The following is a 17197-nucleotide window of genomic DNA, read 5'->3' on the forward strand; positions in this document are numbered from 1 at the left end:
AACTGCTTCATTAGGAGGTGGAAAGTGGAATCACACCGACCACCGCGTGTCGGCTTGCATACTGGCTAGGCGCGAATCTACGCGCTGCCCGTTATGCCATCATGTGCTGCCTGCCTAACCTGTTGCATTCCGTGGCAGTGGCAACATGCCCAACAACTGATGCCAACATGCTGCTGGAAAGATTTGTGTTGCCCGGGTTTATTGGTGCAGCAAACACGCTCGTTGATCAGTTGCGAACGGATGACCCTGTCTGCCAACGCTCGTCTCGAACGTTGAATGCACGGACATGTGAATGCTTTCCTCTCTCACAGGAACTCATTTGACTGTGGAGCAAGGCCGCTCGCTGGTGGTTTCAAGTGCACCGGAAGTTAATACAGGGTTTCCCACGATTTATTGGTTGGTTCCCATCAATTTTTGGTAAGTTCCCATGTTTTTTTTTTTTTTTGGTGCGTTCCCACGATTTTTTGGCCGTTTCCCAGAATTTGTTGGTCCAATTGTATTGATATCCAATCGGAAAAAAACCAATAGATTATGGGAACGAACTAAAAATCTATGGGATACGATAAAAAAAAATCATGGGAACTGACCACTAAATCGTGGGAAACCCTGTATGATCGCATATGCAGCAGAGAGTTCCACCGAACGCGTTATGCTTAGATCGATGGGCCCATCACTGCTGTAACAGATGTCTGGCAACGATGTGGCATTGGCACTAGTTTCGTGCTGATTCCTTGCATGAAGCTTAAGTCTGAGCTATTGTAACCGGGTTTTAAACGACCCCCCCCCCCCCTCCTAACCAACACGAGCTCGGGCATTCCGTTCCACATTGCGGAATTTGCCCCCTGTCGGAGCAAATATACAGGGTTTGATTTTGGATCGCTCTAGGACGCGCTTACCACCGCCATGAGAAAGGATGAAATTAATATTCTTGGTAGTAGTTCTCCTGCCATCGGTCCGTTGGGGCCAACGGTTGGCTCCAGCTGCCGTTCAATTCCGTTAAAATCAATCCACCAGCTACGAAGCACCCGGTTCGCCCCGAAGGTTCGGGCTGATGTTCGGTTGGTTGATTAGGTCCGGTCAGAGTAGTTCGTTGGAAATTTGATATATCTGTGGTACCCAAAAACCAACAGCGCCGCCAGTCGTCTCCCCTCCCCTCATCAGTTCAGTGCGCTCTACGAATTGCTCGGTAGTGGACGTTTGGAGCGCCTAAACGTTTGCTCTGTGTTTGCTTTGCAGTAGATGATTACATTTTACAGTGAACTGATTTAATGAACGCTTAGTAGTTGACGCCATTATTTGCATAATTCTTATGTACAAACGCAAAGTTTGCATACCTTTAGGCGTCTTGTTTTGGTCGATGTTGTTTTTTTTCTATTTTTTTCACTCGAACGAGGAGATTGTGAAGTTTAAAGATACATATCGAAATGAATATGCCTGAAAAATAAGCTTTTTGAAGAGTTTTTTTTTTTACATCATGGAATTAATCATAATAAGAAACTAGAAAACAAACAGAAACAAATGTACATATTGCATACTTTTAGGCGCATTGCCAACACCATTCAATGCCGCATGGTGTTGATCAACGGATGTTTTTTAATAGTTTAATTCATTTACGATATTTTTTTTCCAAAACAATCGTTATTTTGCATACCTGCAGGCGCATGTAAGACGCTACCAGAAGATGGCGCTTCCCAAGCTGTGCCTTCTCGATCAAGCTGCTTGCAATGTTTTGCTAATTTTATTAAATGAAAACGTAATAATGCATACTTGCAGGCGTTTCACATCCTATTCCCCTTATTCTTGTCGCCTCTTTGCTGCTGCCTGTTGCGCACATTGCTCCATAGGGGGAAAGAGTTTTCCACCCCGATCCAGACCGGCACACATTTGTTCACTTCCGCTCGAAACGACGGTTTGGCAAACTGCCCCGACAAAACTCCCGTGGTCCCGTTCGATCGGGCGCGTGTGCAACACCGGAACCAGACAGTAATCCGACGTAAATGATGCCCCATTGCCTCACTGTGTGTGTGTGTGTGTGTGTGTGTGCGTGTGCGCGTGTGTGAGAAAGTGAAACGAAAAAGAACTGACTTGACGGCGCTATAAAACCTGCTGCTGCTGCTGCTTCCCCCCTTTGCTGGTTGTTCTAATGCAGCAAGACGTAGCCGGGTGAAGCCTGTGACGCATACTTGGGTTTGCGTTGAGTGTGTTGTTGTTTTTGTTGTTGCAGAAAAAGTGACACAATCTCAGCGCAAGCACCCTCCCCCCGGGGGAGGAGTTCGAGAAATCCCCACGGCAAGCACTTTGCCCGTCGTAAAACCGGGTGGTGGGGGGTTCATCAAAGCCGCACAAATCTTGTCTTTATCGTCGGCAAAGGGCGTTCCGGGGAGGCTTGGTGGTGTTGTTGTTCAAGGGCTGCGGCAGCCTTAAGCTGATGCGATCGTTTTGAGAGTGCGAGAACGGTTCGGAACGTGTCACCGCTAAGCCCCTGCTAACGTGCGAGCCACATTTCGTCACGTGGTGTGTGTGTGTTGGCTGCCGTGTACACCGTCACCGAGCTGCAGTGCAGACGCGCATCCCCATGCCCAGACCGCAGGTTTGGGATACTCCTCGGAGCAGTCCGTGTGTTCATCCAGCATTGCCAGTTGCGTTCGCTTGATTAAGCTGCTGACGGGAAGCGATTTACCAACCTCTTCTCGTTGGCTCGACCTGTAATTTGCATAAACAAAATCGTAACCCGTGGGCGAGCAAGGTAAGGTAAGCAAAAATGTTGACTAGGCCAATTTCTTTGAGTCCACAGATTAGTGGGGTGCAGACGGGACTGTGGGGCTTCTTATTGACGCTGAGGCGCGTACGGGAATTTGTCATCGGGGGCAGTTTGTGCAAGCAATTTTGTTTCTTTTCTTTTTTCGGTGCGCTTTTTCCACAACTCACGCTTGAAAATAATCTGTTCCCTGTTTGCCCCGTCTATAAATCCTGTGGCTGCACTTGGCGCACGTGCCAGCAGCGCTGGAAAGCTGTCAACGTGGCACACCTCTGCGTTTGGCGTTTGCTGGGGGAGATCAAGTTGTTGTGGATCGCCTCGGATGTAATCACTCACCGGTCGGGGGTTGGGGTGTACCGGCACAGCTGCAATTTATTACACCTAGCCAGCCCTCCTCCCCAGCCATTCATTTACCTGTCCGGACGTTTGGCGGCTTTTCGCACGTACTCTCGCCAATGCTAAACACGTACGTGCGTGGTTCGGGCGTGTTTGGTTGCTGTGTTGCGGAAATCCCGCCCTGGGTAGTTTAAAAAGCGTGGCATCTGTGGTGCCGTTGACGAAAGCACACACTTACACACACACACACACATACACGTACGCTTCGTCAGAGTAAAAGACGTCAGAAACAGGGCTTTGCGGGAAGGGAGGAACATATTTCGTGGCCCAAAAAGTGAACCCGCGAACGACGATATTGCTCCCCGGGAAAGATTTTGGCCTGTTTCACCTCCTCTTCCCCTCGCCCCTCGCCTTTGTTCCCCCATTTCGATTTCCCTTGGGCGTGCAAAGGTGTGGGAGTGCTGTATCGCTGCCTGAATTCCGTATTTTCCCCTTTTTTTTGCTACCTGGTGCGATCCGCACTTCCATCATCCGCTGTTCTTCTTGGATTATGTCTACTATCACCACGTTTGGAGACTGCGGGGAAGAGAGAAAGTGGGTGAGAGCGAGAGGAGAAACGGAAAAGTACAGTCACGAACCGGGGGCCGCTCATTGCTGCTCGATTGGGCCCCGCATGAGTGTAGCTAAGTTGACAGGAGCAGCCAGGATCAATGTCAAGACGTCGTCGCCATGCTCGAACCTTGGAGCTCTTTTTTACGGGACTGAGTTCACTGTGTCCCAGCGTGGGCAGAAGAGCAACGGCAACGATTCAGTAGGCTCGGTGAAGCCAATGTGGCGAGCAGGTGGGTACAGGGCTTGCCAACTCTGTTTGCGATGTGTGCTGCGTATTTTTATTTTTCGTTTACGCAACTGAATCGTGCAGTGAAGGGATGGGTAAAGTAGACAAACATATTGGAATCGTTTAAAGCCGTCAAGAGTCGGAGTTTTCCGGAACCGTCTGGAGTCATTCCAAGTCATCCGGAGTTGTTTGAAGTCGGAATCGTCCTGAGTTTTTCGGAGTCATTCGGTGTTTTCTGGAATTATCTGTAGTTGTCCGGAGTAATTTCGAGTCATCCGAAGTCATTCGAAGTCGTCCGGAGTCATTCAAAGTCATTCGGAGTCATTTGGAGTCATTTGAAGACATCCGGAGTCATCCGACGTCATTCTGAGCTGTCCGGAGTCCTCTGGATTCGTCAAGAGTCATCTGGAGTCATCCGGAGTCATCCAGAGTCCGAGTCAACGTAAGTCATCTGGAGTAGTCCAGAGTCATTCAAAGGCTTCCGGAGTCATCTGGAGACATCCGGAATCGTCCGTAGTTGAAATTGTCCTGTGTAGTTCGGAGTCATCCGGAGTTATACGAGGAGTCATCCGAAGTTGTCCGGAGTCTCTCCGAGTCATCCGAAGTCATTCGGAGTCGTCCAGAGTCATTCAAGGACATCCGGAGTCATCCATCGTCATTATGAGTTTTTTTGGAGTCATCTGAAGTCGTCAAGAGTCATCCGGAGTCATCTGGAGTCGTATTGAATCATATGGAGTTGTCCGAAGGTATTCAAAGTCATCCGGAGTCATCTGGAGACTTCCGGAATCTTCAGGAGTCTTCCGGAGTCATTCGAACTCGTTCTCAGTTGTCCAGAATCATCCGGAGTCGTTCGGAACCATCCGGAGTTGTCCGAAGTCATTGGGAGTCGTCCGAAGTCACCCCGAGTCGTCCTGAGTTATCTGGAGTCATCTGAAGTCATCGGTAGTCATCTGGAGTCTGCCAGAATCATCCGAAGTCGGAGTCACTGTACTCTAATTGTCTTGTTAAATGTTGTTGTGGTTAGGATTTGTTTTCTGATTCCGACTCCGGGCAACTTTGACTACGCCCGATTTCAGCCGGCTTTGACCGACTCTGGACGACCCCGGACGACTTCGGACGACCCCGGCAGACTCCAAGCGTAGCTAGTGGTTCCGATTTTGCAGGAGTCGCAGTCATCAATAACTTGAGTTGGATTGATGTCGTGGGTCACAACTAGGACACAACTAGTCTAGTATGTTTTCTGGCAACTCTGTTTGGATCAGATTTGGCGATTTGTTGTACAATAAACATTTTCCCCCTTTATTAACAAAAAGGAAAATAAGATAATTTTTGGCTCTTCGACGACGTTTCGTAACTCACTTTATTTGCTATATTATTTGCAATAAAGCATTATTTGTAAACTTACATTCAATGGGTTTCGTTGTATTAAACTGAACTAAAGGAGTAAACATGGTCGTTGGGAACGGTACAAATTCATCGTAGCAGTCAAATTCTGCTTCGCGAGCGACAAAATATCCGGCCCGTATCGCATCGAACGGCCTGGAAGACCCCTGTACTGCCTGTAAATACTCGGAAAATCCATACCGGGTGAGCGGCGACATATCTCACCGAAATGTTGATTCTGCTGGTGGTTTTTCTCGCTGCTGAACTGAGTGGGTAGTGGTAGTGGCAATCTTCCGCCTTCTCGAAATAGCGCAAAATGGTGCCCGAGCGTGCACAGCGCGAACGAGTACGCAGAACGTCAGTCGGTAGCGCGTAATGCCAAAATGTGTACCACTAGCATCAGCTTGTATTGTTAGGGAAACATTATACGCACAATATTTGCTGCAAAACATTACACCGGAAACATCGCTTGCCTCTCGATCAGTATTTTCCAAAACTATTTCCCATTTGCTCCTGTGTGCTGCTTAACAGCCTCGAGCACGGTTTTGTCGTGCAAATTGCATACCCACCAGGCGCGCCTTGAACCATCCATCTTTGACGAAACCATCGTTTGTTTCTGCACGTTTTTCCATCTTCCCTGCAGCAAGGAACACTTTCAGTAGCGTCACCGCGTCAGAAGGCTCCCAGCCCGGTGCAGTGGTGCGTAGTGCGGCGATGGGAAGAGAGCCGTACCGCTGGGGCACAACGTAGCCTCGTCGTGACCGGTTGCCTCAGGAGCGCGGAGGAACCACCAGCCAGCAGCAGCAGCAGCAGCAGCGGCGGCGGCAGCAGTGTAGCAGTTGTAGTAGCAGCAGCAGCAGCAAACGTAGCAGTAGCAGTAGTAGTAGTAGCGGTGGTAGTGGTAGTAGTAGTGGTAGTGCAGCCGCGGTCCAACGATGCATCGCCTGCGCAACACCTTCACTAGGTCCCGGACGCCCACGGGTGCGGAGATGAAAACCCAAAGCTCGCTGGAGGTGCCGAAGCAGGTAAGTGTGTTGGGGTTGCTGGTGCAGCGTGTGCAACCATTTTGCAACCATGTTCCCTCTCTCTCTCTCTCGCTCTCTCTGGTGCAACAGGTACGCTCTGCCTCGTTCGACGAGATACAGCTCGAGGCGCAGCGGGCGAGCGGCCAGCAGCGATCCCTGTCGGTGGCGGGTGCGGGTTCATCCACGGCCGACGACGGGGGCTCGGGGGGCATGCCGGGCGTCGGCAGCCTGCTGCTGCAGGTGCCGCAGACGGCGCCCGGCCAGCGGTCGCGCAGCTTCGACCTGGCCGGGTCGGCCTCGGACGAGGGAAGCGCGGTGGCGGCCGCCTTCCTCGACGTGCCGAAGCGCTTCCAGCGCCGCAAGTCCAGCTCGAAGACGCCCCCGCCGTGCATCCACTGCCTGTACCTGGAGGAGTACCGGCGGCTGATCGGGGTGGAGCAGCGGCTCTACTACGACAGCGAGGAGTACCAGGCGTACGTCGACTACACCTCCAGCTCCTGCTCCTCCGGGGACGACGACGACGACGATGGTGACGACGAGGCGGACGAGGCGGGTGGTGAGGAGGACGGCACTGATGCGGACGCTGCCGGGACCGTGCTGCGGGTCAGAGGAACGCACGAGGAGGAGGAGGAGCAGGTGGAAGGGGGGGAGGGCGCGAGCGTGAACCGAGTGGCGGCGGTCGGGCTCGCCGGTCCCAGCGGCGGTCCGGAAGAAACGAGAACACACTTTACCGATGGCTACTACGACTACGACTACTACTACGACGACGATGAGGACGAGGAGGAGGACGAAACGGAGGAGGCGGAACCGGACGAGGACAATGAGCAGCATTGCAACACCACCACCACCATCGCCACCATCGCCACTACTAAGGTGGAGCAGAAAAAGGAGGCGGAGCTCACATTCGGGCTGGAGGCGCCCGCCTACGACTACGCCTCCCTGTTTCAGCGCGTCTCCCCTCGGCGCCGACCACGCGTCGACGGAGAAGGCAGCACGCTGCTGTCACCGCCGGCGTCCATTGCTTCGCCGTGCCGCATCACGCTCACCCTTTCCCCGACCAAACCAGACGAAGAGGAAGACCAGCAGCAGCAGCAGCAGCAGCAATCACAGCAAACAGAGCTTCGCACGGCAGAGATCGCACTGATGCTGCCCGTTGACGGTGGTAGTAGCGAGCTGGGCGCGGTAGGAGAAGCGCACGACACACGGCCACCCCTGCCGGTGACGGTCGAGCCGGCGGAGGATGGCGTGGAGCCGCCCGCACCGAGCCGCACCCGCCGCCGGTCCATCTCGCGCCAGGAAGCGATCATCGTCGAGCCAACGGGCAGCTCGCTCGAGAACGTCTCGAACGCGTCCGAAAGCCGGCCGACCACGCCGCCCCGCCCCGTACCCGACATCCACACCAGCAGCGACGAGCTCGACTGTCAGCAGCAGCAGCAGCAGCGAGACCGAGCGGCCCAGCGGGGCCGAGCCGCATCGATGGGTCCGATTTTGGCGGGCGCCACCGTTCGCCCGGCCCCGCCGCAGGAATCGCCGCCACCGTCGGCCGGCCCGACGGTCCAGCTGCCGCCGCCGACGTCGGCCGCCACATCGCAGGCGGCCGACTTCGTGCGCGACATCTACCTGCAGGTGCCGGACCTGAAGCGGGACCGGGCCGCCTCCGTCGACTCCTGCTTCACCAAGGTGACCGGGGCAAAGACGGAGGAGCTGCAGCCGCCGCCGGACGGCGCCTGCCTGAACCTGCTCGCCGTCCCGAGCAGTGGCGCCGTCCGGTCCCGGTCGGTCGATATCGTGCTGCCGACGGAGGAGCAGGCCCGCTATAAGGCGCTCGCCCTGGCCGGACCGGCCGGTTCGGCCGGCCAGCAGGGTGGTGGCGGCAGCGGTGGAGGCCCCGTCGCCCATCTTGCACCAGGCATCATTCGAGGGTAAACGACCGCTACCGCCGTATTTTTTTTACCCCTTCAGCTACCAATTTGTTTGGGTTTTGTGTGCGTTTTTTGTTCTTGTTTCCTTCTACTTCTCTTCTTCTTCTTCTTCTTCTTCTTCTTTTTCTTCTTCTTCTTCTTCTTCTTCTTCTTCTTCTTCGAATTAATCATAATCTAATTTTTTTTCGTCTTATTCATCTCATTCTCCTCCTTTTTATTCTTTTCATACGTCTCTTTCTTCTTCTTCTTCCTCTCCTATTTCTCTCGCTTCTTCTTCTTCTTCTTCTTCTTCTTCCTCTCCTATTTCTATCGCTTCTTCTTCTTCTTCTTCTTCTTCTTCCTCTCCTATTTCTCTCGCTTCTTCTTCTTCTTCTTCTTCTTCTTCTTCTTCTTCTTCTTCTTCTTCTTCTTCTTCTTCTTCTTCTTCTTCTTCTTCTTCCTCCTCTTCTATTTCTTTCTTCTTCTGCCTCTTCTGCTTCTTCTTCTTTCTCTTCTTCTTCCTTTTATTTTTTCTCTTCTTCTTCTTATTCTTTTTCTTTCTCTTCTTCTTCCTCTTCTTATTATTTTTCCTTTTCTTCTTTTTATTTTTCTTCTTCCTCTTCTTCTTCTTCTTCTTCTTCTTCTTCTTCTTCTTTTTCTTCTCCTTCCGTCCTCTTCCTCTCTTATTATTCTTTTTCATCTTTTTCATGGGTCTTTTTCTTTCTTTCTTCTTCTTCTTCTTCTTCTTCTTCTTCGTATTATTGATTGCGTTCATCTTATTCATCACGTTAATTACGTTCATCTTGTGCTTCTTCTTATCCTTTTTCTTGTTTTCATTTTGTCTTCTTCTCTTATCTTCTCATCTTTCTTCTTCCTTTCTTTTTCTTCTTTTTCTTCGTCATCTGTTTCTTCTTCGTCTTATTTATATTATCCATTATATTCGTCTTCTTATTCTACTCTTTCTAATTATTGAGTTGAGTTTGTATTCCTTTTCTACTAAACTTTCGCTGCTGTGTATAGAAACGGAGAGTGGGGAATGGTATAGAGAGGAGGATGAAAGGCACCCTAACGTCTGCTAGCTGGTAGCCATGTTAGCTAGTTTTGCGCTCAGTTAATTGAGCATTGTTTTTCAGCCACGTTTGGTAATTAAATGGCACACAAAATGGTGGAAACGAGTCACCAATGGAGTGTGCCGGCGTACGCAAAAAGCGATTCGTCGTACATATTGATTTGTTTCTACATGATTACTAAAAACACTTTTCTATGATTAGCACCAGAAACACGGACAGTTTTCAAACACTGCATAGCGTATTGATACGTACATGCATGTATTTGTCGTGCACTTAACAAAAAAAGCTTATTTACTGTTATGAGCCTCGCAAATTATGACGTCAAATTATGAGCCTCACATTGCAAAATCATCCTGTAAAGGCATAACTGCATTAAAAAAAAACAAGAGGAAAGTGTGCCAACAGTTGCCAACCAACCAGTCGGTATTGTGTGTTTATTGTTGTCGCCATCTTTTTTCCTTACTTTTAAAATATTGTTCCACTCGGCGTCTGTTTACCGTAAGGTCCGCGTCCGGAATCTCGGCAGCCCTTTCGCTTCCGCTTCCGGTGTGCGTCCGGAACTGTGCCCCCCCCCCCGGTTTTCTTCATTTTCCGGATGCCCTACACACCCCCCGGTCCGCTCCTCCCTTTGCCTCATTACCCATTAATTGGGCACGCGTGTCCCCTTCGCGCGGAGAGCCTCCCATTAGCGTGTGCCTCCTTTTCCGCCCAATTTCCTCCGATGTCGCTGCTCGCGTGAGAAGAAATATGACGCCATCTTTCGCATTTTATTTACCAACCTCCCCCCCCCCCCCCCCCCTCCCCCAACACCCCTTCCAGTCGCCTTACTCACTTCCTGCAGAGGGTTCGGTTGAAAATGCTCATTCCCTAGCGTGTGATTGTGGGTACGGCGTGGCGTGCGTTGAACATACTAATATTCGCCGTACCTCGTCCATCCTTCAAAAAAAAAAAAAACTTCCCCTCGCAAAACTCTTCAATACTCAAGCGTTGTTGCAGGTTGATGCTTTGTGCTATGCTTTCGTTGGCCGCTTCGTTTTGCTCCGTGTCGGGCGGCGTTGGCATTTTTTCCTTTCCAGGCGCAGTAACAGAATTACTTCCCTTCGTTTGTGGTTCTCGTGGGGTCGCAGGTGGTTCAGAAAAAGCCTCTGTGTGTGTGTGTGTGTGTGTGTGTGTGTGTGTCGTTTTGTATGAGCGGAACATTGTTATTGTTGTTGTTATTGCTATAATTTCTCACTTCCGCCGTAAAACCAAAACAAAACGTAGCAACAAACACAATCGTGATCAAACCATCAAACCGAAAAATGAACCAGGAGAGAAACAAAGAAAGAGACAGCGTAATAGACGCAGTGGGAAGCATGATGAAATATTCAGCGCGTTTGTTTATTTTTTTTGTGTCATCATTTTACTCTCTTTCTTTTTGTTTTTCTCCCCTCTTTTTTTCACCTACCACCAACAGTTACAGTCACAATTTAATGTGTTTTTATTTTTTCCTCTCTTCCATCTGCTCCGTCGTACCTGCAACGCTTTTAGGTAAGTGTACAAAGAAAAGCAGTGTAGCAATCGCTATACGTACAGGTACAGGATCCATGCGTGCATACCCACAGACAAACATTCTCACCCACAATATACGTAAGTAAAAACCCATTTCGGGGGAAGAGAAACCGAAATACGAAGCTAATCTATTTCCAGTTGAGATCCGTACACAGAAGGCAATTGATTTACGTCCGGTTTTGTTTCGCGTTGATTCGAAGCGTAACGCACAGTAACAAAATCAAAGCGTCACGGTAACGGGTTTTGCCTTAGTGGTGTGATTTTTTGGAGTCCACTCATGACCAGTGTTGTCCCGAGTCTGGTGTCGGAGTCGTTCAGAGTCGTTCGGAGTCGTTCGGAGTCCTCCGAACTCGTCCAGAGTCGAACGGAGTCAGAGTTGTCCGGAGTTGTCAATTTCCAAACGACTCCGTCTCCGGTAGACTTCGGTAGACTCCGGACGACTTGAGTAGTCTCCGGACAACTTCGATTCCGGACAACTCTGACTTCGGACGACTCCGGACGTCTCCGGATGACATTGGATGACTCCAGATGACTCCGGACGAATTCGGATAACCCCGGACGACTCTGGAAGATTTCGGAAAACTCAGACTACCGACAACTCCGGACGACTCCGGATGACTTCGGACTACTGCGGATGACTCCGGACAACTCCAGATGGCTCATAACGACTCCGAATCCGGATAACTTTGGATGACTCGGAATGGCTCTGGACGTCTTCAGATGACTCCGAATGTCTCCGTATGACTTTGGATGAGTCCCGACAAATACGGATAACCCCGGACGACTCTGGAATATTTCGGAAAACTCTGACTACCGACAACTCCGGACTACTGCGGATGACTCCGGACAACTCCAGATGACTCACAACGACTCCGAATCCGGATAACTTTGGATGACTCGGAATGACTCTGGACGATGACTCTGAATGTCTCCGTATGACTTTGGATGACTCCGGACGACTCCGAGTGATTTCGGACAACTTGGACCCCCGACGAATCCGGATGACTCCGAATGTATTTGGAAGACTCTGGATGAATCTGGACGACTCCGACTCCGAATAACTCCGGGTGATTGCGGAAGGCTTCAAATAATTCCAAACGACTTTAGGTAATGCTGCACAGTCCTATAGAGTCGTTCCGAAATTTTCTATGTCGGATCGGAATCGATTCCGGATTTGTGTCAATTTGACCCATCACTAGATTGAAAACCCTCTTCGCCAATTTTCTAGCTGCGTTCTATGAGCGGTACAGCAAAAAAAACTACAAATGCTGGCAGATGTGGCATAATGTAATGAAATGACGCTGTCATGTCCTCACAACGTTCTCCTTCAAATTGGCCTAGCCATCTCGGCAGGAATGGGTTCAATATAAAATCACTGTCAAAGCAATTGCGAGCAGGAAACGAAAGCAAGAATGCAGGTTATGTTAGAGGTATATTTAACTCACGTACATGCAGAAAAAACCACTTTCCGTCCTCAATCACTAATCGACTGTCTGCTGCTACAGAATCAGAACAATCTCTTTCTCCATTTCACCATTCGTACCACCATTGCTTTTATTATTGTCAGTCTGCAAGTGTTGCTCATTTGCTCGGGAAATGTTTCCGATCGTTAAAAGCAAGAAAAAAAATGGAACAATCCTTCCTGCAGACGGCAAAGCTATGTGCCAGGGGTATGGAAAACCGATACCGATGGCAATTTGAATGATAACGCGCTGGTAGAACGAAGCGAAGCTAGTGAGGAAAGGAGCGAAAAAGAGAGAGCGATAGAGAGTGGGGGTGGGAGGAATGAATCCTTCCCGATGATGACGAGCGCTATGCTTACGGTAGATGAGTACAGGGACCGCAACCTGGTGGCGTTGTTGTTGTTGTTGTTGTTTGTTTGTTTGTTTTCCCTTTTTATTTCTGTGTTGTTATCTCCTGCCCCAATGAACCCATGGAAACCAACGAACCCACACGAAAAGCATGGTTTTAGGCAGGCCTGGCACAGGGTGACAGGTGGTGTTAGGCGGCTCAAATTATGATTCCGCTGAAGATGACATTCATTGCGACGTTTACGATGATGGCGCGATGATTTTGCGGCACGATACACCGGTACATCCTGGCACGCATTTCGCCGCTGCCAATTCTTGGTACACAAACAAGCTCAAGCACAAGAAAGAGTGTGTGCTTGTTTGTGTGTGTGTGTGTGTGTGTGTGTGGGTTTGGGAATGTGTCAGTGAGGCGCAATAGAAGCGCCGTCATGAAAAGCTAATACATAAAATTAGACGACGACGATAGCAACAACAACAGCCCCTGGGAGCAGGAAGGGTGGCGTCGTTGCAGGGGGAGGAGAAATAACAAAAGAAAAAGCACAGATACGTACGCGACACACATACAGACGCACACACACACACACACACACAGTGTAAGAGGGAAAAGCGCGGACAGACACATTCATCAAACAATCACGACAGTGGGCAAACATTTGCATTTAATTTGTGACGTGTGCTGCGCTTCTTTCCTCCCTCTCTTCCGCAGCCGTTGGAATATTCGATTTTTGCGCTTGTTCGCGCGCGCGTGTGTGAGTGTGTGTGTGTGTGACGTCAAAAACGGTCGCTGTGAGAAAGTAATGTCATTATACCGGTTCTAAACGCTGGTATAGATTCACTGTATTAGTTTCGCTTCGTTAACTTTCGCTCGCTCTCTCGCTCTGTCTCCCTGCGAACTGATTGCAAGACAGCGGCGATGACGAGGAGCCGATCTGTCATAGGAGCGCCATCTGTCTAGCGGGACTGCTAATGTATGAGCATGAGCGCCTGCCGGTATGCAAATTGTACAGCATTTCATACCATTTTGCCCGCTCGAGCCCTACTCCCTACGAATCATCGATGTTCTACCAATGCATAGTGGGGCTGTTTCGAACAAATGTCGGGATAAAAAGTATTTTATTTTAATTTATTCACCATTGTTACGATGAAAACAGAAAAAAATAATTTGCAAAACAAGAAAATATAAGTAGTTTTTAAAAGCAACAATCTGCCCACGGTTGAAAAAAATGATCTGATACAATTATTGTGTCTGAATAACAAGTCATTCTAGTTTGTTATTTGACAGATTATGTGTGTGCAACATGAGGAGGTTTAAGAGGAAATAGAGCTCTGCTGCAATTCAGCTCGAATCACGCTTCTTTGACCGCATGAATATTGCTATACATCCAGATACTAGTTGTACCTGTCCACAAATTCTTGAACCATTACTTGACCCTGTGACTCCAGCAAGAGACCAATTCTTCGCATGGTCTACCGGATAAGCTCAGTACGCAACAATGACAAAACTCGCACTCAGGGGATCAGACATTCAAAAGCAGCCAGCATTCAGAAATTCAAATCCAGCTTCTAAGGGTATTATTGTTTACAATCCTTACGTTACGTTCATTTCATTACGTTACGATTGCGTTCGGTGCTCACGAATGAGTCACTGTTTATTGGTCATCGCAAAGGAGACGCCCAATAATGTATCAAATTCACGCATATTTGCGGATGTACTCAATGTTGAGAGTGTTTTAAGGCTTTAGTTTTGTGTTAATCTTCAAATCGCACGATTTGAAAAAGAATCCCTTTTTTCAAAATTCTTGACTTGGGTCGTCAATACATCGTACGCTTTCAGACTTACAGCAGTATTAGTTTAAGTTTGCCTTAGTTTGATGCTAAAAATCGAAAAACTAATTAAATTTTAACTCCGCGAATGACCACTGTGCGATGGTCCGCCGGAACCGTTCAATGAGTGGTGTTGTGCTCGGGAGTGGACTTTTGGATTTTCAGGTTTTTGGGCAGACACCATGGGGGCGTGAGTGCCAAAAACGCGCTCGGTCGCAATTGTAGGCAGCATGTAGCACACCTCTTGAACGCTTTGCTAAATGTTGGTCCCGAGCATGCATCTACTGGACTGGTTGCTGATGATGTTACCTCACTGCTTTGGAGCGCGCTAGAGTCGTCCAAAGCCTGCAATGCAAGAGTTTGCACGTTAGTGGAGTTGCGGTAATTGAGTTTTTGTACATCTGTACAACCTGCCCGATGTGCTAGGCACTCGTTCGGGATGATGGATGAGCATACCGCTCGTTCTCCGCAGGAATTACAACCCACACCATTGCCCGAGTTCACCTGAAGAGCACAAGATTGATTTAAACCCCCAACCACACGGCAGTCGTCCTCTGCACGGGATTCGAACGGCTGCTTCAAGCGTCGCTGCTGTCTGTGCGTGCCAGTCCCCTAAAACGCTAACGGAAGAAGGTTGTCATGGAGCATCTTGTTCAACCTACGGCCCTCGATGGCGGCGGCTACGGGCGGGCTAGAACTTTCGCTGGTGGAAAATTTACTGTAATGCGTTTGGCTGGCTCCTGCTCTACCCCCCGCGGGACACCGACGCTGCCGCAGCGCGGTGAAAGTTACTAACGCACCCCCCCCCCCCCGCCCTACCCCCTTACTTCCCCCTCCTTCGGTGTGACAAATGGGACGGCACCTCCTTCCGCCTAAACTTTGGGCCACCGCACGCTTGATCTTTTATGTTTTTCGATTAGATTCGCAGGTCATTTTGGGGTGCGCCTTCGGGTCAGGAAAAAGTTTGACCCTTCTGCCGGCGCTTCTCGCCCGCCCTTTTCGCTCGTGTTTGGCCCGGGTCGCTCCAACTTTGTGTGATTGTGTCGCTGGGTTGTTGCTGTGTGTAATGGATTTCGTCGTCTCGTTCGGAGTTTCTGGCTCCTGGAGTGTTTGCTAGGGGCATGGGTCGCTCTCTCTCTCCCTTTCTCTTTCACTTCTCTTTCACACGAGTTCTTCCATCAAGCGTTTGACTTCTTGGAGACATTGCTCGGTTAGTGATTGGACTGTGTGTTGTTCAACGCGTCACAGAAATTTAGAAAGAAATAAGGAGCGCGCAAGTGGGTTCAAGAATATCCAATATTATGGACAAGATTTTGCTGTTGTTGTTGTTGTTGTTGTTGTTGTTGTTGTAGCTGCTGCTGCTGCCGTCACACAACGCGGGCGACACGGATGGACGCGAAAAGGACGGCCGGTGTTCGGGAAGTTTGTTCCCTGCCGTAACTGGTTGACGGGCCAAAGGGATGGGGCTTTTCGTTTGCCTCGGGGCCACCAATCACTTCCAATGGCGTGGCGTGGGCGAGAACAGCTCGAAATTGCACGCTTTTCGAGTAAAACGAATATATGTGTGTGTGTGTGTGAGCTTGCAGACGAATGTTTCTTTAGAATGTCAAAAGTAATTGCCACGTGAAGGCCATCGGCGGCGAGCACTGGCAGCAGACATTGAAAGAAAAGGCTACGAATCGAACCACACGAATCGCCACCCTCTGTACGATTATATTGCACTGAGAAATGGCCCTTGGAGGAGGAAGCTGTTGAGAGGTACAGTTGTCTCTAGCCACAAAAAAAGCACAAAAACGATCGGACCAAACTAAGTGGGCGAAACAATGGGACGCTACGGTAAATGTTGGCGCTGGCGAGCTGTCGATTCAAAATTGACGCGCCTTGCGAACGTGTACGTGCATGCGTGTGTGTGTGTGTGTCGCTGCGAAAGCAGTCAGCGCGAATGGTAGACCGATAAACGTTTCCCATAATCGGTTTTGTTTTCGAAGACGTGCTGCCGCGGCCAACACGTCAACTGTGATACATTGTTATTGGTTCGAGCCGGGGTTTCGATCGATCGGACAGCTTTTGGGAAGGTTTTGAGGCTTGGGCTTTGGAAACCATGGTAAAAGAAGCTACTTTTGTGGAGTGGATTGCATACTTCAGGCGCGCTAGAGCCACAGTTACGCCTAAAAGTATTTGTAAAACTGGCTCCTTAAAGTATGCACCTCGCAAGGTTATTTTTATGGACCTTCTGTGCAGAATATGTGTTCGTTTTTAGTTTAAACAGGGCAAATGTACCTCTAGTGGTGCAATTTTTGTCAGCGCAGATTGTTTTAATTGAGTTCAATGGGCCAAGAAGTGAAATGGTTGCTTGTGTCAACATATGGATTATATTTCCACGTGTTATATTTTCAAAAACATGCTTTATACTTGTCGTACCCTTAATAGTAGTTTTTGTGGTGGTAGTTAAGGTAACCTGCAAACCTGAACATCATTGGCATATAGCTGCGAAGCTTGTTTAATATGTTTAACCATATTATGCCATAAGATCGAATTGCTATGTAATGTAATCTTCATACAGCGGATTTCCAAGTCACTCTCCAATGTGCACAGCATTATAGGATTTCACAGTCCAATGAACAACTGTCCTCATGCTACATCAACCCGCATTTTGTACACTGTGTATATTATTAAAATAATTGTCGTTTTCGATTTACA

General features: G+C 49.3%; 1 protein-coding gene across 10 annotated transcripts in view; it reads left to right on the plus strand.

Annotated features, from left to right (window-relative positions):
- Positions 1-17197, plus strand: part of LOC1271726 (eye-specific diacylglycerol kinase) — a 129008-nt gene that overhangs the window by 69314 nt on the left and 42497 nt on the right. For all 10 annotated transcript variants that reach the window (XM_061649625.1, XM_061649373.1, XM_061649499.1 and 7 more), the window contains 2 exons: positions 5959-6340; positions 6431-8262. In XM_061649625.1, the coding sequence (XP_061505609.1) occupies positions 6251-6340; positions 6431-8262 (1922 nt within the window). In that variant the 5' untranslated portion in view covers positions 5959-6250. The remainder of the gene's footprint in view (positions 1-5958; positions 6341-6430; positions 8263-17197) is intronic.

The sequence above is a fragment of the Anopheles gambiae genome, chromosome X (genome assembly GCF_943734735.2).
Source record: "Anopheles gambiae chromosome X, idAnoGambNW_F1_1, whole genome shotgun sequence".
NCBI classification, from domain to species: domain Eukaryota; kingdom Metazoa; phylum Arthropoda; class Insecta; order Diptera; family Culicidae; genus Anopheles; species Anopheles gambiae.